The following is a 27,649-nucleotide window of genomic DNA, read 5'->3' on the forward strand; positions in this document are numbered from 1 at the left end:
GTTCATGTAAACACTACATTCCGATTCACCAATCGAGTTAGTCCGATTAAACAAAAGGTGTGCATGCAAACATAATGAATGACGACTGTAGAAAGCAAAAGTCGAATCCCGGACATTTTGGGCGATCTCGAAATCAGGGCCGGAAATGTCCGGGAAAAAGAGGACAAATGGTCACCCTTATGAGCCTGTTAACTTATCTTAAAAAAAAGATGGCTGACACTATTTGTACATTCTGTGAGTCAGATACCACCCCCTATGGGCGGGTTGAAAACATGCCGAACTAGCTCCTACTACTGGCTGGAGTCTCTAGCCTCCGGCCAAAAAATCCTCCGATGACGCAAAATGACGATTGTTGCATCATCAGAGGATTTTTTCCAGACAAAAAATAAAGAAATCTCTCATCGCAGGGAGACATGAGGGATGGAAGCACGGTCATTCACAAATACTACAGGAAAGTACTGATTCAAAGCTTAATGTTAATCGGATAAGTATCCCTTTAATCAAGAGACTGTCACTGTGTTGAGGAATGCACATCATTACTTTAAAATATAATACTTTTCAAAAAATCAAACAAACCACAGGCTCTACTCTTCAGCACAATGGTGACCCCAAAAACTCAAACATAAAAGAAAAACTTTTAAATTCCAAATGAATATAACATTACACATTAAACACTAACAGATCTATATTATATATTATATTAATATTGAGCAAAACACATTAAATATCACTTAATTTTAACATTTGCTCTCCTTTTAGAAGTCAGTCAGAAGCAAAGCATGCTGGGAACTAGAAATCTGTTGAAACTCATTCCTTGAATGTGTGTGTATATGTATGAAAATACCTTCACATTTATATGGGAACATGTATGCAATATATGTATACAATAAAGGATGAGACTTTGTGAATATTACATGTAATGCTATTTTTGTCTTCATTTATAAATATTTTATATTCATTAATATAGCCATACATGGTCAATGCATATATTGCAGTCTATTGAAAAATATAAGCACTAGTTTCCCATATATGGAAATGTAATATATTGCATTATATTTTGCCATAATATATTCCCATATATTGTAAATCCGTAAGGGAAACTCATGTTAAACAGTCACCTACACAGCAAAAAGTCCAGTGTTAAATTAACTCTCCTGGGAGTTTATATGGCTCCAGAGTCAGTGTTGAAAATTGTAAAAATACAGCAGCCACACACTCAAACACTGTGCAATATCAATTTATTAGCAAGCTTTCGGTCTTGCGACCTTCTTCAGGCATACAAACAAAGTGAATGTGGCCATACAAAAGGGCTCTTGCCAATCACCTCTCCTAATTGCATAATGCCAGACACCTGTGTTAACATGGCTAAGGCTACAGGGATAGGGAACATGGGAAATGTAGTTCAACATAGCCTATATCAAGTATAGCCTTAGGTACAGGGTCTACTCAAAAAAAAAAAAAAAAAAAAAACCATAAAATTACATCAAACCTTCAACAGGATAATTCATATCATTTCGTCTTATTGAACTTTTGTGTTCGCTAATTCTTTGCTTCAGAGGGCGAATAGTTTTACCAATATAGATCATATCACGCGTGCATTTAAGCATATATACAACATTTTTAGTGTTGCATGTGATAACCCCTCTTACTGGAAAAGAGTTCCCTGTTCTAGGATGTGTGAAAGTGTTTGTTTTCCACGTATTGTGGCACTGGGCACAGTTACCACAAGGGTAATTTCCATGTTTGAGGGGAGCTAAAAGTGTCTGTCTGGGACTTGGTAATATATTGGCTCTAACCAATTTATTTCGTAGATTTGGCCAGCGATAATTAATGTGATATGGCTCAGCTTGTCAGTTAACTACGGCTCTTTGTAGAACAGAACACTTTTAAATTGAGTGTTGTCTTTAACCTTGTGTCTCCATCCGGTGTATTTGCTGAGATGTTGATAAGTTCATAGTCTCACTGATGTGTTAAACTCAGTTCTGATCTGAGGAGAATCCAGAGATGAACAGTCTTGTACTTTATCTGATCCATTAGATGTATTGATCCAAACTGTCAATAGCTTCCTCTTTTGAGTATTTTCTCCATTCATCTGGGATCTCAGTACTCTTAAATGTTTTAACGTAGTATTTTTCCAGATGATTTTGGAATCTGCACACAAACCACTTCCAGTAGGGCAGTTTAGAGAGATCAGAGGGGATGCTCCAGTCTGCACAAACTCCTCCTGCTCTTCTGTATTCTCTGCAGAGGACTTTATCATCTGAGGCATTGGGATAGAAATACTGATTTCTGCTTGCTACCACTGATGTGCAGATTGTAACAGCCAAGTTTGCTTTTTCTCTGTAAAACTGCCCTCCAATTCCAGTCACTCTGTGGAAAGGAACACTGTGATCTCCATCATGGTTTTCTATGGTGTTGGTGCAGATGGCTCTACAGAACGGACACTGAACCCAACAGCACTGACAGAAGTGATCCATCAGAAGCTCATCTGGCCTGAATTTATAGTCCAGCTTTAATGTAAATGTCTTTGCATTGAATGTTTTGCTGATATCAGACATTATAGCAGGAAGTTCTTTTCTTATCACATTTTCTGAGAGGTTTAAATCATCAACATCATCATATTTCACTCCAGTGAAGTCTTTTTCAGAGAAGATCAGCTCATCTGAGAGCTGCTGTGTGAAACTCTTCAACCACAAACCAACATCTCCACTGTTAACTTGAACATGTTCAGTAGATTCATGCGCTGCTTTTGTGATCTTCTGTTGTAGGAGTTTAATGTTCTCCTTCATCTTGGGTAAAACACTGACACTGAACTTATCACTGATGTACCGACTGACTTCATCTCTGATGAAACTCTTGAAGTAATCTTTGGGGTCATGAATGTAGTTCATGTATTTGTCAAAATCCTCCTCTTCGGCCAGTGTCTTCAGGATGTGTTTCTCCAGTTTTGATCTGTTTCCGTTTAGTGATTGACAGTTTGTTGTCATTTCATCAGCCAGATCTCTGGCAGTCTTCTTGTAGACACTCTGCTCAATGGGCTCTTTAAGTTTCTGACAGATGATCTCTCCAAAAATGGCAGCTGATGTTGATCCATGACAGTATTTCTGGAAAATACTATAGTACTCTTCTCTCTTTTTCTCAAAATATATTACTGGATCATTGGCTTCCTTGAACATCCTGTGTTGGTCAGTGATCCTCTTGTTTGCTCTCTTAGAGATGGAAAGAACCAAATCCCTGAAGAATTCATTCTTGAATTTATATTTCACTGGTCCTTCCTGATGTTCTGTTACTCTCTTCTTAATGTAATCTGTGAGTTGTCGAATGCAGCTGATGTTGTAGCCCATCTTTGAAATGTTAAAAGACTGAATCATTATGGCTGTCTGTAAAGCAATATCTGTGATTAAAGATCTTATTTGCACTTCTTCCTCTCTTGATAGATTATAATCAAGCTTCTCTTTAGCTGATCTGATGGCTTTTGTGAAAAGTCCACTGGATCGCTTTACCTTTACATAATCATAATAACCCAGCACTGAGAAAACATCTCTGCTCTCCTTCCAGTGGTCTACAGAAGCACTTCCATAGGTGTCACTGAGGATCTCTTTCACATCTCTCATTATATCAATGTCTTTGATTGCAGGAGTGTTTCTGATGATCTTCTTAACACTCTTTTTCCAAAGCAAATCAAACTCTTTCTTCAGTGTTTTTTCATCTTTAACTTTGAGCTTTAAGGCAAGTTCTTTGCTCTTTTCAAAGAGAGTGTTTCCGTGATGATTCCTCTGAGCATCAATCTTTTTCTTCAGGTCTCGCTGCTGAAGAATCTCATTTAATTTCCTCTTTGTTTCTCTCACAATGTTTTCCTGAAGCTCCTTGATTTTGATTTCAAATGATGTTTTCCAATGAATCAGTATATCTTTATCTTTGTCTTTCTCAAAGAATTCAGACATTGATTTTTTCACTTCTTTACTTGTTGTCTTCAGTTCTCTTTGAAGATCAGTTTCCTCAACTTCATGAATTACTTCATTTTCTATTTTGTTGTGTAGTTTGTTCTCAGTTTCCATCATGGCACTGCGAAGACTCCAGGTCCACTTGCTGTATTCGGTCTCCAGTTTCCTGTAGGCTGAAATGTCCAGATAATTTCTGAAGCTGGAGACGGCTTGTTCATTCAGTAAAGCCTCCCAGAGATCATTTATACACACTTTTAAGTGTGTGAGCCTTATTCCATGTAAACTAGCAGCATGAAACATAATAGTTTCTTTTAGTTCTTGAATATTCTCACAGTATTCTGGGTTTGGTGGTGCCATGGGTGGGTTTCCCTCCCAGAACTGAGCAAAATACTTCACATCTTTCTGAACATCAAATATAATGACATCACTGAAATATTCTGCATCACAGTCTTCCTCTTTAGCAGCAAGTTTTGTCATCTCATCCAGTGTCTCCTGCAGTCGTCTCCTTCCCTCCATGTTTTTCTCTCCAGCTGCAATGTCTGAAATGTTCTTAAGCACAAACACACATCTGGGATTCAGTTTAACCTTCTTCATTCTTAGAAAAGCCTGAACAACAATCTGAAGAATGTCCTGCAGCTCAAATGGGTTTTCTCCAAAAATGTTGATCAAGGTCAGATTTCCAAGACCAACAACAAATGTGGCCAATTCATTGTCATAATGACCTTCTGTATCAACAACCAGAATATAATCAAAGTTCATCTGTGATTTCAGCTCATCTGAGACTCTGACCAGCTGCATGAAAGCTCCTCTGGTGCACCTGCCAGCACTGACGGCAAACTGGAGTCCAAACATGGCGTTCAGCATGGTGGATTTCCCAGAGCTCTGAATCCCTAAAACTGACAGCACAAAGACTCTCTGGTCTCCCAGTTTCTGGATAAGTTCATCTAGAACAGCAGAGATCCAGACCAGAGGAACATGACCAGCATCTCCATCCATCAGCTCCAGTGGAAATCCAGAGATCATCATCTTTGCTGCAAGACTCGGGAGAGAAGAGAAGTGAAACTGCAGATCTTTCTTGTTCTTCACAGATGAACATGATTCATAGATTTGACTGATCTCCCTCATGATGTGCTCTAAACCAAACGCTGCTGCCTGAAGTTCCTCAGATATTCTCTCAAGTTCTGTTTGTTCAGCTTTGAGTTGCTCAGATTTATCATTGTTCTCTTTCAGTTTTAAGACAGTTGACCACTTTTTATCATACTTTCCGTGTAGAGCAGAAAGATCAGATGAGATATATTCATCCAAGAGGATTCTGAGCCATTTGAGGAAATACATATTCTCATGTTGATCATGTGAGTTCATTTGTTTAATGAAGAACTTCATAAACACACTGATGTCAGATTCATGCTGCTGTTCTCGTATTTTCTTCATTTCTGTTTGTTTTCTGCTTATGTCAATCTCTTGTTCATTTGCTTGAGGTCGATGAAGTTCTTTGTTCTTCTGACTCCACTGATGCCACAGTTTCCCCTGATGAGGCAGAAATGATTCTTTGATTTCTGTCAGATCTTCATCCTCCAGTAAACTCATCATCTGCTGTGCTGCTTCTCTTCCTCTCCTGCAGTCTTCATCATCTTCCTCATCTACTCTGATGTCTGAGCGTTTGGACACATCTTCAAGTCTGAACGTGGAAGATGATTCTGAGAGACAATAATTTAAAGCTCTTCTGAGTTCTTCAGATACATCTGACTGATTTCTGTCTTTCAGACCGATTTTGAATTTTCCTTTCTTCTTCTCTGTTCCCATAGATTCATCCTCAGTAAAAATACAAATAAGTGGTTTTCTGTTCAGGTACAGGTTTTGAATTGTTGCTGCACTTCTGTCATTACTGTCCAGTCCTGGTAGAAGAACAACATTGACGGAGGCCATTTCAGTGAGGATCTGCAGCTGTTTCTCATGGTCTCCTGCATCACCGTGTAGATTACAGAACGCAACACAGTCAGTGAATTTATCCGTGTTTCTCCCAGAGGGGCAGAACCAGGCGATCTCCACCACTCCATCCATCAGGACTCTGGTTCTGCTGCTGCCTGGGCAGTTCCTGTGGAAGAACGTGTTGTGTTTCTCATTGATCAGACTGTTCATCAGCTGAGACTTCGATGAAGACACAGAGCCAAACCTGAAGAAAGACACCATTGGAGTTTCTGTCTTGTAGACTGACTGGATTTGACTGATGATTTCATTGTTGGAGTTTCTCCTCTTCCAGGTCTTGTTGATTTGTCTGAATGTCCACAGAGGAAACTCAATCTGTTGTGTGTCTGGATCAGGAACAAGCAGAGGCAGAGCGTACTGACACTGAGACAGTTTAGTGACCATCAGCTGCTTCAGGAAACCATCAGCACAATGAAACACGACCATCTCAACATCCATTGAGTGGATTCGCTCAGACTGACTTGTTCTTCTGTTTGACAAAGACATTTCTTTGAATATATCACCACTGTCTTTAGATGAGTCATTGTCTCTTTGTGTGTGATCGTTTTCACTGGCCTCATTAACATGAATGTATCTTGCTCTGTAGTTCATCATCAGTAGTTTTTGTAGGAATGTCTGAACCAGCTCCTCTTCAGCACAAGACTCAAGGGACTTTAATGAATGTTCAGTTATTTGAAGAACGTCTGCAGTTCTCAGTTTATTGTGGCACCTGCCTTCAAGATGAAGTTTGTGAAATATATGCTGTATTTGTTCTCTTCCAATCTGTTCCTGCTGTCGATGTTGATCTGGTCTGACTCCAGAGGTTCCAATGTCCTTGTTTTCTCCCTGTTTTATAGACAAAATAGAATTTAGAAACACTCCTTTGGGTACATGTGTATCAAAGTTATAAATAGGAATCAATACCAATACTGGCCCGATACTGCACAGCAAAATCCCCAGTGTTAAATGAACACTCCTCAGTGTACATGTGTCCAACTACAGGGTGTTAAAGGTCCCATTGCATTGATTATTTTATTATTTTAGAATGTTTCCTGGGGTGCCCTTATAATGTTAGTATGTTTTTTAGATCAAAAGTTGTTATAATTTAGAAATAAAAGGCATATTTCCTAGCCTGATTTTAGCCTCTGGGGCCAGTTTCACAAAGCTACACAGCAAAATCCCCAGTGTTAAATTAACACTCCTCAGTGTACATATGTGTCCACACTACAGGGTGTTAAAATGAACACTGAAGCAGTGTCGAAGTTAATGAGATAATTAAGTGATTAAGTGATGATTGAGCATTATTGAAGATACCTGATGTTAATAAGCAGAATCATTGACGGAAAGAGAAAAAAACAATAACAGAAAAAAAGAGAAACACAAGAACTACAACTGACTTCGAGTCATTACACATTGTTGCACTTATTACCAGTTTGACTTTATTTCTGTCATACATCGACAAAAGGTCTTGAGATTCAACAGAAGTTTAGACGGTAATGTTTTATGGAATCTTTCGTTTCAAGTTACCATTATGGTGGTCAGTGTTTGCTTTAGTTGGGCTCTTGAATTTGTTATTACAAGAGAAAACATGACCTGCTCACAATATGTTTTGATGATAATGACATTGTCATCATGTAGTGACCTGATTCACTGATGCCGTTCAGAGTCTAATTTTTTATTATATGCTTAATGTCTTGTTTCAGTATTGGTGATTGTAGCTCTGAGATTCTACAATTTGAGATCCAACAGCAATATGAAAATTTTTGAAAATACTTTGAGCAAAGAATTTATTGTGTTTAAACGCACAGACATCAAGAATCAGCATATGAATCTCAACAATGGTGACAAAAAACAAACTAGTGACAAACAGATCAACTCTGAACATCACAAAACAAGCTACTAAAGTCAGAACAAAACAATAGCAAAATAAAAGCCAACAGAAGAAAACAATGAAAATTACAGGACAATTCAGCAGCATAATTTATTCATGCTGCAGTGCATGATGGCAGCCATTGATGCGTTCTGATTGGTGGCTCCCATCATGCACTGCAACAGGAAGCATTTGCTTGATTGCCACCATTGTTGAGATTCATATGTAGATTCTTGATGTCTGTGTGTGATTTAAAATTTTTCAGATCTTTAAAACATTGCTGGAAGTAACTACTGCAGTGACAAATTAATAAAACATTTAGATAATCAGTTTATAATTATGGGTGAGATCAGTAAATTAGATCATCAGTAATTTCTTCATCAAAATATAACCAGGGCTGCAGTTCCAATAGCATCTTAAGCCTACCTTGATCACAGACCAACTGCAGCAAATGGTCTATATAATCAAATTAAGCTTACAATGCTTTCAGGAAACACAGGCCAAATCATAGTTTCTCTTGCCACAACACATATGCTCTATAAGCACAGTGTTGGAACAGCCAGAGAAAAAATAATGTTAAATAGTAAAGGGTCAAGAGCCCAACTAAAGCAACCACTGGTCACCATAATGGTGACATGAAACGAAACATTCCATAAAACATTACTAGGGATGGGCGATATATTGCACAATATTGTTATGCACATCTCGTCAGTAAAGCCGGTTCCTTGATTAGTAGTAAATCGCCTTCACCTGCTTTCAGATGGAGCGGCATTTACTACAAAGAGCCGTAGTTAACTGACAAGCTGAGCCATATCGCATTAATATCGCGGACGTATCGCCAGCGATAATTAATGCGATATGGTTCAGCTTGTCAGTTAACTACGGCTCTTTGTACACAGCAAAAACTCCAGTGTTAAATTAACACTCCTGGAAGTGTATGAGTCCACACTCAAGAGTGTTGAAGTTAATGAGATAATTAAGTGATTAATTTAGTGATGATTGAACATTATTGATGACACCTGATGTTAACAAGCAGAATCACTAAAGGAGAAAATCACAAATTGTAAGTTACCATTATTGTGATGGGTATTTGCTTTAGTTGGGCTCTTGACCCTTTTATGCGTGGGGCACAACCTAATGCGGGGTTAGTTGTAACATGCTTGTTTTAAATACTTCCGCACATGCTTGGATGATGAAACTGTGTATTTACTAGTTGTCATATCAACACTATATAGAAAAAAAAATCTGCCAAAATTATATATTTTTTGGAAGATATCCATAGACTTTTATTAAACCATAGCAAAAGTAAATTTCTTACTTAAGTTAATTTTTCATCTCTATTTTTTGTGTTTATTTAAAATAAGACAAATCTGATGTTATTTTAATCTCCAAGATGTTATTTGACAGTTGAGATAGTTATTTAATTCTTCGCTAACTAGCAGAAGACACTAGCCGGGTTTAAATCCCAGTTGTGCAGGTGGGGCATGTTGTGACACTGCGTTACAATGTGCCCCTATTAGAAATATGCTATTATATTCTATACTTTTATTAATTTTATTGAGAAAACTTGAGAAAAAGGTGAATAAAGACTGAGAGTCAATGTTCAGAAATTACTAATTATTTATTTGTTTTGAACTATGTTGTATAGCTGCAGGGCCGGCGCTAGCCATTTGGGTGCCTGCCCTAAGCACAAATGCTTGGTGGTTTTGTCACGACCCAGATTTTTTGGTGCCCCCCCCCAAGCACTTGGTGCCCTACGCACAGTGCGTGATGTGCGTGTGCGGAGCGCCGGCCCTGTATAGCTGTGTTTTCATGTGTTTGTAGTCAAAACTCAAAAATGAGTATATATACTCAAAATTATGCAGGAGGGTGTTAAATTCAACCTGTGCAAATCATATATATTTTACTTAAGTATATTAGTTAGCAAGAAAAATATATTAAAATGGGTACATTCTAACTACTAGGGCTGGGCGATTTAAATCGCGATATTGTTATGCGCATCTCATCAGTAATGCCGGTTCCTTGATTAGTAGTAAATCGCCATCACCTGCTTTCAGATGAAGCGGCATTTACTACAAAGAGCCGTAGTTAACTGACAAGCTGAGCCAAATCACATCAATATCGCGGACGTATCGCCAGCGATATTTAATGCGATATGGCTCCGCTTGTCAGTTAACTACGGCTCTTTGTACACAGCAAAACCTCCAGTGTTACATTAACACCCCTGGGAGTGTATGAGTCCACACTCAAGAGTGTTTACGTTAATGAGATAATATGAAGGTAAATCAGTAGCAAAACTCGAGAGCACGTAAATGTGAATTTGAGAACTTGTACAATAAATATTTGTACTTGTACATGAACATTTACACTCACAGCTCCAATGTGAAAACCTGTAAAATAAAAATCTGAAGTTGAATGTTGAAATTTGCACTCGCATACAATAGTCACAAACCTGTATTCTGAATTTGAAGCTGCAGACAAGTAGACACAAATGTGTAAAATGCCATTCACAGCTAATACAACGACAGACACAAACTTGTAATATATATTTTGCGTTTAATCTTATGTTCACATTCGTGGTACTTCCTCAATTAGGCACTTACAACTTCTCAAATCTGTCACTGCAATTTCAAATTTCGCGCCTTGACTTTTGCTACTCTTTTCGCGATATATCAGATGCAAAACTAACTTGTGCACTTGAAACTGAGAGGCGGTGAGAGAGAAAGGGGGGCGGGAGGAGGGGGGGTCAAAGGAGTCGTTTTATTGGTTGGCAGCTAGCCAATGAAATGGGACTTCGATGATGTCACGAAACTCGTGTGCACTGAAATGCTAATATGGCTTAATGATTAGACTGATATTAAAAGAAATAAACGATATTATCAAACTCAGTAAACACAATGCTTATAATGCATACTACAGAAAAGCAGATGAGCACAGAATATGACGAAAGAAAGCAAATGTGTGTTCAGTGCAAATAAACTTGCTGCCTGTGTTTTATTAATAATTTAACGAATTATGTGTTTTTTTTGTTGTTTTTTTATTTATTTTATAACTGTTGGTCCATTAAGCCTTAAGCGTTTTCTTGGTTTTCATACTACAGAAAAGCAGATGAGCACAGAATATGAACACAACGCGTTTAATTGAGACAGTGGTATTAAAAGACCAAACTCAGGAAACACCATACAAATAAAGCAAAGCAATTGAGCTCTGAATATGGATGCAACGAGTTTAATTGTACGTTTTCCTCCCACAGAAAACCAAGAAAACGCTTAATAAGGCTTAATGGACCAACAGTTATAAAATAAATAAATAAATAAAATAAAATAAAAAAAACAACAACACATAATTCGTTAAATTATTAATAAAACACAGGCAGCAAGTTTATTTGCACTGAACACACATTTGCTTTCTTTCGTCATATTCTGTGCTCATCTGCTTTTCTGTAGTATGCATAAGCATTGTGTTTACTGAGTTTGATAATATCGTTTATTTCTTTTAATATCAGTCTAATGCATTAAGCCATGTTAACGTTTCAGTGCACACGGGTTTCGTGACATCATCGAAGTCCCATTTCATTGGCTAGCTGCCAACCAATAAAACGACTCCTTTGACCCCCCCCCCCTCCTCCCGCCCCCCTTTCTCTCTCACTGCCTCTCAGTTTCAAGTGCACAAGTTAGTTTTGCATCTGATATATCGCGAAAAGAGTAGCAAAAGTCAAGGCGCGAAATTTGAAATTGCAGTGACAGATTTGAGAAGTTGTAAGTGCCTAATTGAGGAAGTACCACGAATGTGAACGTAAGATTAAACGCAAAATATATATTACAAGTTTGTGTCTGTCGTTGTATTTCTGTGAATGGCATTTTACACATTTGTGTCTACTTGTCTGCAGCTTCAAATTCAGAATACAGGTTTGTGACTATTGTATGCGAGTGCAAATTTCAACATTCAACTTCAGATTTTTATTTTACAGGTTTTCGCATTGGAGCTGTGAGTGTAAATGTTCATGTACAAGTACAAATATTTATTGTACAAGTTCTCAAATTCACATTTACGTGCTCTCGAGTTTTGCTACTGATTTACCTTTATAAGATAACTAAGTGATTAATTTAGTGATGATTGAGCATTATTGAAGACACCTGATGTTAACAAGTAGAATCGCTGAAGGAGAAAATCGCAAATTGTAAGTTACCATTATTGTGATGGGTAGTTGCTTTAGTTGGGCTCTGAGCCTTTCATGCGTACTTTAGATTTTGATTGGTGGATGTATCTGAGTTAAAACTGCCAGTTGAACAAAGAAAATAAAGTGATCTTTGTTGATTATATTACGACAATCATCATTTGAACTTGATCACTGAACTCATTAAGATCCTTCTTTCTGTCTTCGATTTATGTTGTTGGTTACAGCTTAACTGTGAATCTGAATAAATGGCCAGAATTTTTTATACAATATAAAGGATTTCTTAAAACTTGTTTAAAAAAAAAAATCATTATTTTAGGCACACACAGATGTCAAGATTCAGTCTATGCATCTCAACAATGGTGAGGAGCAGAATATTCAATGAGGAAAAGTAAATTACATAGACAATTCAGATCATAATTTATTCATACCGCAATGCATGATGGGAGCCATTAATGAGTTGTGATTGGTGGCAGCCACTGCAACATGCTTTATTATTGTCACCATTGTTGAGCTTCACAGGCTGATTATTGATGTCTGAACGTCTTTTTGATCAGAGCAATGTTTATTAAATATTTTGAATAATAAGTAAAGTACTAATAATCATAGGCTGAAGAATCACAAAACTGCTGCTAACAAGTTAAACCAAACTATCTTAATATGTTTCACTTTTCAGATCACAGCATGATTATGTCAAAACATAACCAACACTATAAGATAACATTTTACTTTGTTCATTTAACTGTTATAAATCAATAACAGCAGACAAACAACAGTAAATATTAAAGTAAACATATAATGGTCTAGAGCCCAACTTAAGCAAACTCCCATCACCTTAATGGTAACTTACAATTTGTGATTTTCTTCTTCAGTGATTCTGCTTGTTACCATAAGGTGTCTTCAATAATGCTCAATCATCACTAAATGAATCACTTAATTATCTCCTCAGCCCTAAATGCCGCTCCATCTGAAAGCAGGTGATGGTGATTTACTACTAAATCAAGGAACCGGCTTTACTGACGAGATGCGCATAACAATATCGCGATTTAAATCGCCCAGCCCTACTAACTACACTACCTATTTTTTAACAGTAATATCGGCAACCTTAAATAATGAGTAAAACATACCCCAAATTATTGTTTCAGTTGTCGCAAATTGCACATGCGCCAACTTCAACGTCCAGGCGGGAATCACGGAATTCAAATTCAACGTCTTCTAGCGGGACCACGAAGCTTTGAGCTCAAGGTAAGTTTTGTTTGTTATTGTTGTTGTTTATCGTGTTGATATAACATAACGCATATGTTAACTTATTTAATGGTAAGATTTACTGTAGCCTACCAAAAGATTTGTAATGTGCTCGCTTCTGTTAGCCTATCTTGTCGGCGCGGCGCCACAACCATAGCTGAGGATGGTCGATTTCGCGTAGTTCCAGGGTCAAATACACCTGCAAATGCGAGTAAAAATCTACATTCATGAGTAGATTATTAGTGTTATGTACATGGCTAAAATTAGTGAACAAAGAGCAGCGCGCATTGCATCTGTGTGTTTGACAGAGAGAGACGTTGACGAGTTGACGTCCTGATGACAGGGTAACGTTACCCAGATAGCAACATTGTTTTGGCCCGGATCCGGCCCACATCTGGCACTTGTGGAATGCGGATCTGGCCCACATGCGGCGTGGAATGACGGCACTTGGGCGGACCGCTCCTGTTTGCCAGATCTGGGCCACAAGCAGGCCATAGCAATGCCACATGTCAGCCAAGAGCAAAGAAATAAACCAGAACTAGACCTTATCTGAGCCACAAAATCTGTGTATATTAAATATGAATTCATCTCAGCCTTAATAAGCCTGTTTACAAGCAGAATCACTGAAGGAAAGAAGAGAACAGAAAAAGAGACGAGCAGAAACACAAGAACTACAACTGACTTCAGACGCAGCCTTAGATGAAATCAACTGAAGAGAAAAGAAGACATTAAATCTGTGAAGATCTCAGCAGAGGAGGATTAAACTCCACAAACAGCATTACCAGCTTCACTTATTACTAACCAGACTGACTTTATTTCTGTCAGACGTCTACACAAGTTTTTTATTGAGAATTAACAGAGGTTTAACTCTAATGTGTTTCATTTAAAGTCACCATAATAGTGATTCATGTTTCCATTAGTTGGGCTCTTAACTCTTATTATACCTATTATCTTTATGGCTGCTATGACAGTGTGTTTGTCAAGCACATTTGCAGCAGCAAAGAAAGCTAAAGTAAAATGAGATCAGGTGATGATGGTTACCTGGTGATGATTTTATAGTCATCATGAATTAGCTTCAGTTGTGATTCATACGCTGATTGTTGATGTCTGTGTGTGTCATATTAAACTGACTTTTTCGTACTCATGTTTGATAATGTCTTCTAACTGATTGTATAATATTGCTAGATCTCGTGCTGCAGTAACACAGGGTTTGTGATGTGAAAATATTAATGGATCAACACAATTGTTAGAGTCCAAAAAACATCAGTGATTAAAGGTTATTTCATGATGATTATTAAAACCATCATCAGGTAACCATCATCACCTAATCTCATTTTACTTTAGCTTTCTTTGCTGCTGCAAATGTGTTTGACAAACACACTGTCATAGCAGCCATAAAGATAATAGGTATAATAAGAGTTAAGAGCCCAACTAATGGAAACATGAATCACTATTATGGTGACTTAAAAAAGAAACACATTACAGTTAAAACTCTGTTAATTCTCAATAAAAACTTCAGACGTCTGACAGAAATAAAGTCAGTCTGGTGAGTAATAAGTGAAGCTGGCAATGCTGTTTGTGGAGTTGTTTAATCCTCCTCTGCTGAGATCTTCACAGATTTAATGTCTTCTTTTCTCTTCAGTTGATTTCATCTGAGGCTGTCTCTGAAGTCAGTTGTAGTTCTTGTGTTTCTGCTCGTCTCTTTTTCTGTTCTCTTCTTTCCTTCAGTGATTCTGCTTGTAAACAGGCTTATTAAGGCTGAGATGACTTCATATTTAATATACACAGACTTTGTGGCTCAGATAAGGTCCAGTTCTGGTTTATTTCTTTACTCTTGGCTGACATGTGGCATTGCTATGGCCTGCTTGTGGCCCAGATCTGGCAAACAGGAGCGGTCCGCCCAAGTGCCGTCATTCCACGCCGCATGTGGGCCAGATCCGCATTCCACAAGTGCCAGATGTAGGCCGGATCCGGGCCAAAACAATGTTGCTATCTGGGTAGGCGATCAAGGCAGAGTAAAACTGTTTGTGGTTTGCTGGATAATTAATTTTAAGGTTTCCTTGCATTTATATGATGATCTCTGTGTTAGAAGGTTATGCTAGCATATCACCTAGCTTTAACTGCTGCTCTCCTCTTTTGATTTTGCATCATGCAGATGTAATTATGCATCATGCAATAGCAGTGTTGTTGTTGTTTTTTTAAGCAAGATGCAGCTTACAGTGATTTAAGCCTAAATGCAGTTAATTTATGTCTGGATTAAATCTATAATCAAAAATGTATAATTAAAACATTTCTTACTTTCTTTTTCTTCCACAGAAAGATCTTTATGAAAACATTTGAAGACCGTGCAAGAAGAAAGTTCAGCCACAGACTGTTTCATCCATCCCATGAAGGCGTTTATTTTGAATGGGAAGTGTTGAAGAAGTTTTATAACGTAAGTGGTAAAACTTTACAATAAGGTTTCATTTGTTAACATTAGTTAATGCATTAATTAAGATGGACTATTAATGAGCAATTCAGTATTAATCTTTACTAATCTACAGTCGTTCATTGTTCATATTAGTTCACAGTGCATTATAATGTTAACAACTTTTTATAATAATAATTAATTGATAAATGCTGAAATTAACATGAACTAAGATTAATAAATGCTGTAGAAGTGTTGTTCATTCTTCGTTCATGTTAACTAAAGCAGTTAAAGTGATAGTTCACCCAAAAATTAAAGTTGTCATTAATTACTCGCCTTCATGTCGTTTCAAACCTGTAAGACCTTCTTTTATCTTCAGAACACAAATAAAGATATTTTTAATGAAATCTGAGAGATTTCTCTCCCTCCATTGAGTCTACAACCACCCCATTGACTCTTCAAAAAGTTCATGAAGATATTGTTAAACGAATCCATATGAATGAAGTGGTTTAGTTCAAATTTTCTGAAGAGAGACGATCCTTTTTATGATAAACATATTAAATTTAGGCTTTTATTCACATAAACATTGTTCAGCGAACAAATAGAAGCTCATTGGTTCTTGCTTAAGCTCAAACGTGTACGAGAATGAACCTCATTGATTCTCGCACATCAAGGGAACATGTTTGAGCTTCCGTTTACCACAACTGATGTTGAGTTGATGAATGTTTATATGTGAATAAAAGACTACATTTAATCTGTTCATCATATAAAGTGATTGTCTTTCTTCAGAACATTTGCGCTAAACCACTTAATTCAAAAGGATTAGTTTTACGATCTCTTTATGAACTTTTTGAAGCTTCAAAGTGGTACAGTAGTTGTGTAGACTGCAAATGGAGGGTCAGAAATCTCTCAGATTTCATCAAAAAGATCTTTATTTGTGAACGTAAGTCTTACGGTTTGGAACGACATGAAGGTAGCCTAAATGATGACAGAATTTAAAAGTTTTGGGTGAATAACCATTTAACTAATGAAAACTTATTGTAAAGTGTTATCACGTGAGTGAAATTAAGTTGTATGTTGCTTAAAATTGGTGATGAATAATGGTTATTTTTTTACCTACATTAATTTGTGTTAAGTTTATAACAAATTTAATGTTTGTTATCCATATTACATGTCAGTCCATTAAGGTAAATGAGATCTGTTTGAAATAACAAAATGTGAGAGAGATTTAAGACTGTTGCTTTTAATGTATATTCTGACTTCCCATTATTTTTAAATGGAAAGTGTTGAAGAAGTTGTATGTTATATGAATGTAAGAGGGCTCTTTTGTAGTTCCTTTGTTAGTTTGAAATGTTAGTTTTTTGGTCAATAAAAAAGTAATAGATGAAATATCCTGTGTCTGGCCATTTTTAGGTAAATTTAACCATCTCTGAATAAGTAATGTTTAATTATTTCTATTGACTTATTATTATTATTAATACAAATTTAGTAGATAGACTTTTGCCTGCTAACAATAGAGTAATTATTACTCAGTAATTAGTTGTGTAATGTATTGAGAATTATTAGGTAGACTTTACCTAATTTTGTTTAGTATGTCATAGCCATTAAATGTAGGTACTCTTTATTCAAAAATTTGGGTTGAAATCTACCCAAACAAAGTGAGTGCAAATTGTTACCTCAATTTTATTGGGTAGATTCTATAGGTTTGTTTTTACAGTGTATATTTAATTATTAAAAATTGCCATTATTTTATATGAAAAAGTTTTTTAATTGTGTTTTATTTAGAAAATATTTTAGTTTGTTTTGTATATTTTTTTTATTAGATCAGATAACATTTTAATCTGTCATATGGTCTTGTTACAATGTGCCCCTGCAGATGTTACAATGTACCCCACCTATGGGGCATGTTGTCACATTTCACTTCCATTCTTTCGGGGTATGTCAAGAAAAAAGTATATACTGTATTAATAAAACAAAACCACATAATTGTACTAGACATGTGGGAAATTAATGTGGGAAAAAATAAATACTCTGAACCATAAGTAGATTTACACAAACTGAGAAAGTCAAAAAGCGTTACTTTGTGCCCCGCTCTCCCCTACTTTAGATTTTGTTTGGCTGCTGTACCTGAGTTATAGCCGCCAGATGAACAAAGAGAAAAAGTGATCTGATGGTGTTGGTTATATTATGACATTCATCATTTGAACTTGATCTCTGAACTCATTAAGATCATTCTTTCTGACTTTGATTTATGTTGTTAGTTACAGCATAACTGTGATTCTGCATAAATATCCAGAATTTTTGATATAATATAAAGGATTTCTTAAAACTTGTTTTAAAAAAGTCTTTCTTTTAGGCACACACAGACACCAAGATTCAGTCTATGCATCTCAGCAATGGTGACGAGCAGAATATTCAATTAGGAAAAGTAAATTACATAGACAATTCAGATCATAATTTATTCATACCGCAATGCATGATGGGAGCCATTAATGAGTTGTGATTGGTGGCAGCCACTGCAACATGCTTTATTATTGTCACCATTGTTGAGATTCACAGGCTGATTATTGATGTCTGTGTTTCTACATAAATTCATTTAAAAGTCTTTTGATCAGAACAATGTTTATTATATTTTGAATTATAAGTAAAGTACTGATAATCATAGACTGAAGAAACACTAAACTGCTGCTAACAAGTTGAACCAAACTATCTCAATAAGTTTCATTTTTCACAGCATGATTATGTCAAAACATAACCAGCACTATCAGATCACTCTTTTCTTTGTTCATTTAACTGTTATAAATCAATAACAGCAGACAAACAACAGTAAAAATTAAAGTAAACATATAAGCTGGCGCAGATTAATGCACAGGCTTGCGTAGGCTGCAGCCTAGGGGCCCCACGTGTGCAGGGGGCCTCGGATTGGCTAGACAATTTTTTTAAATATATATATATATATATATATATATATATATTTACTTAAGCACGAACCAGGCAGGCCACGGCGCCAGGATTCCAGTTTGGATGGGCCAGACCAATTGTGAACGTTAAATTAAAAACGTTATCCAATCACTGTTTAACCTAATAAAAATTACTGACTAATATACTGTTAAATTATCTGTGAGTATACATAATAGCTTGATGCTCTTTAAATATTTTGTTGCATTGTAAAAAAGTTCGGTGCATAGGACGGACCTATATCCGCGATCGCTCTCCATGGTTCTGACCAAAGAAGAGCGCTTTGGAATCTCCATTACGCATCATACCTGGGCTGCGTTTCCTGATAATGTTGTCTCTTAGCACGCTATAGTTTCTTAAGTTTGATAATTAATCTACATCTCAAACAATGTTATATTTGCATAAAAATTTTCACAATTGAGTGAATTACACTTAACCCCTTAACGCCTACTGTCGCGAATTTGCAACAAACCCCTTCCATTCAGACTGCAGGCGAGATAGCGTGTGTTTTCCCCCAATGCCTGTTTGTGCACATTCGATACATACCTAGGAACATTTTGCACGCACTGGTTTATCGTAGGAGCGGTCAGAGTGGGAACTACATCCGGTTCACCGAAGCTAATATTTTGTTTTGCAAAATCCGCATATCAAGTGCGCAAATGTGGAGAAATTTCCCAAAATGAGTTAAGTTGTGCTAAGATAAAAATATGTACCAGCTTATTGATTGCTTCTATAGCTATGCTATTCATATAGACTTCATGTGACGAATATTTTTTACGTACTTTGTAGATTTCTGTTTGTAGCAAATTTGCGACATTGGGCCATAACGGCTGGATTGGGCTAATGGCTACATATTATAATAATGCTGTATTTAGATGGTTTCAGCCCAAAAATTTTTTTTTTTTTTTTTCACAAAAAATAGCATGTTAGGATATAACACTATAAGAATATATAATGTATGCACTGGAGAAACAAGGAAAGAGTTAAACAGAGTGTAACATGGAATGTATAAAAACTACTGTCAATGTTAGGGAGTAGGAGAGTGTTTTGTTTCTTGCTGTTGTCAAGATTCATTAATTTGTCAAAGTTTATAAGTATAAAGTTTATAAGTTCTAACAACTTTGTGCCATGAATAAAATCTACATTCCTGAGATGGGAAAATGTGTTTTATTAATTTTTCCATTTTGTAAAAAAATACCCTAAATGCCCACTGTCGCAAATTTGCAACATACCAAAATTACCCTAAATGCCTGTTGTCGCAAATTTGCAACATACCAAAATTTCTATTTATTTGTTGTGCAAAAGTGAAATTGATAATCTCAACATTATTTACCATCTACCTAAAGTCAAAAACACACTGAATTTTTTTTTTATATACAGCTTTATAAATTCAGGCGTTAAGGGACAGTTGTCATAAACATGCATAAAACCTCCTTCAAATTAATTACATGTGTCATTACATGCCAGTCTTATGCACACCCCTTTATGTAAAGTGTTACCAAAGATTTAAACTGATTTTTATAATATGCTGGATCTCATGGTGCAGTAACACAGGGTTTGTAATATGGATGTTTTAATGGAACAGCATAACTGTAAAACTAAAAACACCTCAGTGAATCAGTCTGTTTCATGATGATAATAAATCCATAAACAGAAAACCATCATCACCTGATCTCATTTCACTTTAGCTTTCTTTGCTGCTGCAAATGTATTTAATAAACACACTGTCACAGCGGCCAAAAAAAGACATATTAAGAGATAAGAGCCCAACTAATGGAAACACTAATGACTGTTATGGTGACTTTATAAATGAAACACATTAGAGTTAAACCCCTGTTAATTCACAATAAAACCTTTTTATTTTTTATCTTCACAGATTTAATGTCTTCTTTTCTCTTCAGTTGATTTCATCTAAGGCTGTGTCTGAAGTCAGTTGTAGTTCTTGTATTTCTGCTCGTCTCTTTTTCTGTTCTCTTCAGAGGTGTAAAGTCCAGGTTCAGAAAGTAAACGTCTTCCTCAGTATTTTGTTCCTTTCACCTGGATTTGCTAATTAGTAGTTTTTCAGCCAGGAGACAGAACTAATTAGTGAAATCAGCTGGACTTGTACTTTCTGTCCCCTGGACTATACAACTCTGAATATAACAGAGTTGTTAATTTAGAGATATTGTTTGTAATTTCACAGTGTTTTGAGAAAAAATTTACGTAAAATAAAACAAACTTTAAAAAAGTTATTTTCCATTTTTTAAATTAGTTAATTGTATTAGTTTTTTTTTTTTTTTTTTTTTTTACAGTGAGGATATAACATGCTAAGATAAACATAATACAACTTACCATCCCTGCTGCTTTTGTCTGTAATAGTCTTTGCCCTTGTGATCCAAAAATTGCAGATTTTGCTCCTGCCACAAATCCTCCTCCCATTAATCCTTGGCTTAATCCAGCTGCTCCTCCTGATGCTTCTGATACTACCTGTGATGCTCTTCTTGATGCTGCAGATACTGCCTGTGATACTCCTTCTGATGCTGCTGTTACTGCCTCTGATGCTTCTTCTGATGCTGCAGATACTTTCTGTGATGCTCCTCCTGATGCCACTGATGCTACCAGAGAAGCTCCTCCTGATGCCGCCGATACTGCCTGTGATGCTCCTCCTGATGCCGCTGATACTGCCTGTGATGCTCCTTCTGATGCTGCTGATACTGCCTGTGATGCTCCTTCTGATGCCGCTGATACTGCCTGTGATGCTCCTTCTGATGCCGCTGATACTGCAAGTGATGCTCCTCCTGATGCCGCTGATACTGCCTGTGATGCTCCTTCTGATGCTGCTGATACTTCCAGTGATGCTCCTGCTGATACTGCTGATGCTGCCATTGATGTTGCTCCTGATGCCGCTGATGCTGCTCCTCTTGATGCTGCTGATACTAACTGCGATGCTCCTCTTGATGCTGATGATAACTGTGATGCTCCTCTTGATGCAATTGATTTTGCTTGTGCTTGTGATGCTACTGCTTGTGATGTTCCTCCTGATGCTGCTGATTCTGTATGTGATGCTGCTGATTTTGCTTGTGATGCAGCTGGTTCTGCTTGTGATGTTCCTCCTGATGCTGCTGATTCTGTATGTGATGCTGCTGATTCTGCTTCTGATGCAGCTGGTTCTGATTGTGATGTTCCTCCTGATGCTGCTGATTCTGTATGTGATGCTGCTGATTCTGCTTCTGATGCAGCTGGTTCTGCTTGTGATGTTCCTCCTGATGCTGCTGATTCTGTATGTGATGCTGCTGATTTTGCTTGTGATGCAGCTGGTTCTGATTGTGATGTTCCTCCTGATGCTGCTGATTCTGTATGTGATGCTGCTGATTCTGCTTCTGATGCAGCTGGTTCTGCTTGTGATGTTCCTCCTGATGCTGCTGATTCTGTATGTGATGCTGCTGATTCTGCTTCTGATGCAGCTGGTTCTGATTGTGATGTTCCTCCTGATGCTGCTGATTCTGTATGTGATGCTGCTGATTCTGCTTCTGATGCAGCTGGTTCTGCTTGTGATGTTCCTCCTGATGCTGTTGATTCTGTATGTGATGCTGCTGATTCTGCTTCTGATGCAGCTGGTTCTGCTTGTGATGTTCCTCCTGATGCTGCTGATTCTGTATGTGATGCTGCTGATTCTGCTTCTGATGCAGCTGGTTCTGCTTGTGATGTTCCTCCTGATGCTGCTGATTCTGTATGTGATGCTGCTGATTCTGCTTCTGATGCAGCTGGTTCTGCTTGTGATGTTCCTCCTGATGCTGTTGATTCTGCTTGTGATGATTCTCCTAATACTGTTGATTCTGCTTGTGATGCTCCTCCAGATGCTGCTGTTTCTGCCTGTGATGCTGCTGCTATTGCAGTGGATCCTAATCCTACAATTACTGTTGCTGTGGGTAATACTTTTCTACCCCTTTGTACTGATGCTTTTACTCTTTTTACAAAGGCTACAACCAATTGTAGTTTATCCATTGCCCTCTGTGTTTTATTTATCACCCACTGTAATTGTTTTCTTGCTATTACTACTATTGCAGCTCCTGCCATTGCTCCAGCTACTGCTGATCCTGTTATTGATTGTGCTACTATCAATGATCGCAAGATTGCTGCCGCTGTTCCTGCAAGGCCTCCTGCTACTGCTGTTACTGCTACTGCTGCTGTTCTTCCATCTTCCCATAGTGATTGTACAATGCCCACTCCAGCTGCTGCTCCTGCTGCTGCTCCTACTACTGCTTCAGCTAATGTTGTTCCTGCAATTGCTACTACTGTAACTATTACAACTGTCAATGCTATTGCTACTGTTAGTGGTGTTTGTTTCCATGCTGCTTGCAGTGTGTATTGTAGAGTTCTTTGTTCCCCTGCTGCTTCTTCTCTTGGCTCTGCATCAATTAAAGGAAGGAAGAATTTACATCATCAAATGTTATCATTCCAGAAATACAAACATCTTAAAATATGCTCAGCGTACGTATAGGATATTGATGTTATCGAATCATATAAATTACAATATCTTACCCATGCTGCTTGATTTTAAACCATAAGGATATGATGACTGAGATCTTCTAATCACTCATGTCAAGTCCACACAGGGCCGGCCCGTAGTTTGTGGGACCCTAGGCAATATCATAATAAAGGGCCTCACCAATATTGCCATAATATTCAAAATATATAACCTCTAAAAACACAACAACTGCACTAAAAAAGAAATACATAATAAGTACACAGTAAATTCCCCAGTGATAAATTAACACTGCTCAGAGCACATATGGTCCCACTCTACATGGTGTTAAAGTAACACTGAAGCAGTGTTAAAGTCAGAGTTGTATAGTCCAGGGGTCAGAAAGTAGAAGTCCTGCCATATGTTTATTCCACCCATGAACTCAGTCAGCTGATTTCTATCTCCTGGCTGAAAAACTGCTAATCCAGGTGATTGGAACAAAATTCTGAGCAGGACTTTTACTTTCTGAACCTGGACTTTACACCTCTGAAGAGAACAGAAAAAGAGACGAGCAGAAACACAAGAACTACAACTGACTTCAAGCTAAATTTAATCAAGACAGGTTATGGTAATAACCTGTTAATGTAATCATGATGCTATTGCCTGAATTATGTATGATGAAATATATATAATAAAATTATTTTGTATAATATATATATAATAAACCCTGTGTTACTGCTGCATGAGATGAAGCAGAACTATACCTATCAGTTAAAATATTTTAACAAACTTGTTTTTTACCTATTATGTGACACACACTTATCAACAATCAGCGTATGTGTCTCAACAATGGTGACTATCAAAAATATTCAGATAAACTGATCAATTCTGAACATTACAAAAAAGCTACTAAATGTCACTAAAAAAACAACAGCAAAAAATAAAAGCAAATATTTAGAATTAAATAAAATAATAGGACAATTCAGCTGCATAATTTATTCATGTTGCAATGCATGCTGGGAGTTTTGTATTATGCTGGTACCCAGCATGCATTGCAGCAAGGTACTTTTGACGGTCACCATTGTTGAGATTAATACGCTGATTGTTGATGTTTGTCATAGTAGATTATGGTTTAGTGCTCAAGTTTATAAAGTTCTTCAAACTGATACCTACAGTTCTGCTGTATCTCATGCTTCAGTAGTACAGCGTTTGTGTTTTGAAAAAAAAATGTTGATGTGTAAATAACATAATATTTCTGGATCTCATTCTGCAGTAACACAGGGTTTGTAATGTGAAAATATTAATGGAACACAATTGTTAGATTTGAAAAGCGTCAGTGGAGCAGGATACTTAATGATGATTATAAAACCATCTTCAGGTAATCATCATCACCTGATATCAGTTCACTTTAGCTTTCTTTGCTGCTGCAAATGTGTTTAACAAACACACTGTCACAACTGCCAGAATAGGCAAAAGATATAATCAGAGTTAAGAGCCCAACTAATGGAAACACTAATCACTGTTATGATGACTTCAAATGAAACACATTAGAGTTAAACCTCTGTTAATTCTCAATAAACCTTCTGTAGACGTCTGACAGAAATAAAGTCAGTCTGGTTAGTAATAAGTGAAGCTGGTAATGCTGTTTGTGGAGTTGTTTAATCCTCCTCTGCTGAGATCTTCACAGATTTAATGTCTTCTTTTCTGTTCACAAAGACAGTGTGTTTGCTAAACACATTTGTAGCAGCAAAGAAAGCTAAAGTGAAATGAGATCAGGTGTTGATGCTTTTATAATCATCATGAAGTTTTCTGCTCCATTGATGCTTTTCAAATCTAACAATTATTGTTCCAGTAATATTTGCACATCACAAACTCTGAGTTATTGCAGTATGAGATACAGTAGTACTATTAGAATCAGTTGGAAGCATTTTATTATAAACTTCAGCACTAAATGTCAATCTACTATGACAAACATCAATAATCAGCGTATTAATCTCAACAATGGTGAATATCAAAAGTACCTTGCTGCAATGCATGCTGGGTACCAGCATAGTACAAAACCCCCAGCATGCATTGCAACATGAATAAATTATGCAGCTGAATTGTCCTATTATTTTGTTTAATTTTAAATATTTGCTTTTATTATTTGCTGTTGTTTTTGTTGTGACATTTAGTAGCTTTTTTGTAATGTTCAGAGTTGATCAGTTTATCTGAATATTTTTGATATTCACCATTGTTGAGGTTCATACGCTGATTGTTGATAAGTGTGTGTGTGTCAGACTATTGGTAAGTTTTTTGTTCTCATATTTTATAAAATATTTTAACTGATATGTATAATACTTCTTAATCTCATGCGGCAGTAAAACGGGGATTATGATATTAATATATTAACTGAGCGAAACAATTTCATTATAAAAATCATATCAGTGATTAAGGCAATGACATTATGATTACAAAGCCATCAACAGGTGACCAATATCACCTGCCCTGACTAGATTTAACTTTTTTTTTTGCTGCTGCATATGTGTTTGATAGACACATTGTCACAACAGTCAAAAGAGACAATAAACTTATTAAGAGTTAAGAAGCCCAACTAATGGAAACACTAATCACTGTTATGGTAACTTCAAATTAAACATCTCAATAAGGAGTTCTAACAGAAATAAAGTCAGTCTGGTTAGTAATAAGTGAAGCTGGTAATGCTGTTTGTGGAGTTGTTTAATCCTCCTCTGCTGAGATCTTCACAGATTTAATGTCTTCTTTTCTCTTCAGTTGATTTCATCTAAGGCTGTGGCTGAAGTCAGTTGTAGGTCTTGTGTTTCTGCTCGTCTCTTTTTCTGTTCTTTTCAGAGGTGTAAAGTCCAGGTTCAGAAAGTAAAAGTCCTGCTCAGAATTTTGTTCCAATCACCTGGATTTGCTAATTAGCAGTTTTTCAGCCAGGAGATAGAAATCAGCTGACTGAGTTCATGGGTGGAATAAACATATGGCAGGACTTCTACTTTCTGACCCCTGGACTATACAACTCTGCATACAGGTAATAAAAATTGCTTGTATGATCATTTTATTATACAATTGATGAATCAGTTTTACATTTAAGTGCTTGAAATGTCAAGTCAACTACTCACACAACAATAAATAAACAGTTATGTAGTGCAGCAAAATAAAGCTTTGCTCAAAATAAGTGTGTACACAAAATGTGCAAAAGTGAATAGAAGTTAAAAATCAACCAAGTACCAAAACATTATAATTTAAATTTAAATAAATTTACACTGTAAACACATAAGGCCTATTCATTTGATTGTTTTAAATATAAGTAATATACATGTGCCTCTTAGAAAGCAAAACTTTAGTATGGTTAATGTACAAATTAATTGCATAACCTTTTTTGCATCTTTATGTTGACTGTCTTTGAATTTGTTGCACATAATATTCTTAAAATAAAAGCCTTGTTACATACCCTGTCTTGGAGAAATATAGATTCTTCGTCACAGTTCTGTGGAGAGAGGTTAAGGTCTGTAAATGAAGCACATTGAGGAATGTGTTAGTTGTTGCTAAGTTTCTATCTGAGTAAGCCCTTCCCCCAAAGCTGTGAAAGGTCATTTTGATTTTTTACCCATATAAAGGTTGTGGGAATATTTATGTCTTTGTTTTGTCATTCTTTAATTAGGGGTACATGTCATATCCATGGACTCTATCATCAATTTTACAAAATTTTCATTAACTTTTTACTTCAAGCAATGATCACTTTATATGAGGGGATATTTCTAATTAATTTAATACAAAAATCCAACAGATACCCAACTTTAGTAAATTGTGGGACAGAATGTGCAAAAGTGAATAGAAGTTAAAAAAATCAACCAAGTACCAAAACATTATAATTTAAATTTAAATAAATTTACACTGTAAACACATAAGGCCTATTCATTTGATTGTTTTAAATATAAGTAATATACATGTGCCTCTTAGAAAGCAAAACTTTAGTATGGTTAATGTACAAATTAATTGCCTAACCTTTTTTGCATCTTTATGTTGACAGTCTTTGAATTTGTTGCACATAATATTCTTAAAATAAAAGCCTTGTTACATACCCTGTCTTGGAGAAATATAGATTCTTCGTCACAGTTCTGTGGAGAGAGGCTAAGGTCTGTTCTCCAGGAAATGAAGCACATTGAGGAATGTGTTATGTTGCCAAGTTTCTATCTGAGTAAGCCCTTCCCCCAAAGCTGTGAAAGGTCATTTCGATTTTTTATACAATCAATATGAATAATACAAATTATTTCAGGAAAATACAATATTTGTCATATGCAAATCATATAGGCTACATGTACGTTATTCTTCTATTACATCATATTGTTATTCATACTGCCATTTTATTGCCACAACTTAATGTTTAAATTAATTTATCACAGAGAGAAATTAAACACACACTGTTAGGCTTGTATTTGTGCACGTAACATGAAACTGTCTATGGAATATATGGTGGCTGCTGCGTCTGACGAGGCTTCTTCCACAGAGTTTTGGCTGATTTATTTTTCACTAAACACCAGATGGCACTGTTCTCGACACTCTCGAAGCTTTGACTCTATTCCCGCAGATTCAGATGAAAGCCTCAGCACTTCAACAGACTTCATTTGCTCAT

The 27,649-nt window shown here is 36.6% G+C and overlaps 1 protein-coding gene across 1 annotated transcript; it reads right to left on the reverse strand.

Moving 5' to 3' along the window:
• Positions 1-1,227: 1,227 nt before the first annotated feature.
• Positions 1,228-27,175, reverse strand: LOC308692930 (interferon-induced very large GTPase 1-like). Its single transcript, XM_081369537.1, has 5 exons — positions 27,099-27,175; positions 26,468-26,523; positions 23,088-23,185; positions 20,898-22,954; positions 1,228-6,755 (listed from the first exon to the last, which is right to left on the reverse strand). Exons 3-5 carry the CDS (start codon positions 23,089-23,091, stop codon positions 2,034-2,036), a joined length of 6,783 nt encoding a protein of 2,260 aa, XP_081225663.1. The 5' UTR covers positions 23,092-23,185; positions 26,468-26,523; positions 27,099-27,175; the 3' UTR covers positions 1,228-2,033.
• Between the last annotated feature and the right edge of the window lie 474 nt (positions 27,176-27,649).

Source organism: Scardinius erythrophthalmus, assembly GCF_964197995.2.
Source record: "Scardinius erythrophthalmus genome assembly, chromosome: 1".
NCBI classification, from domain to species: Eukaryota; Metazoa; Chordata; class Actinopteri; order Cypriniformes; family Leuciscidae; genus Scardinius; species Scardinius erythrophthalmus.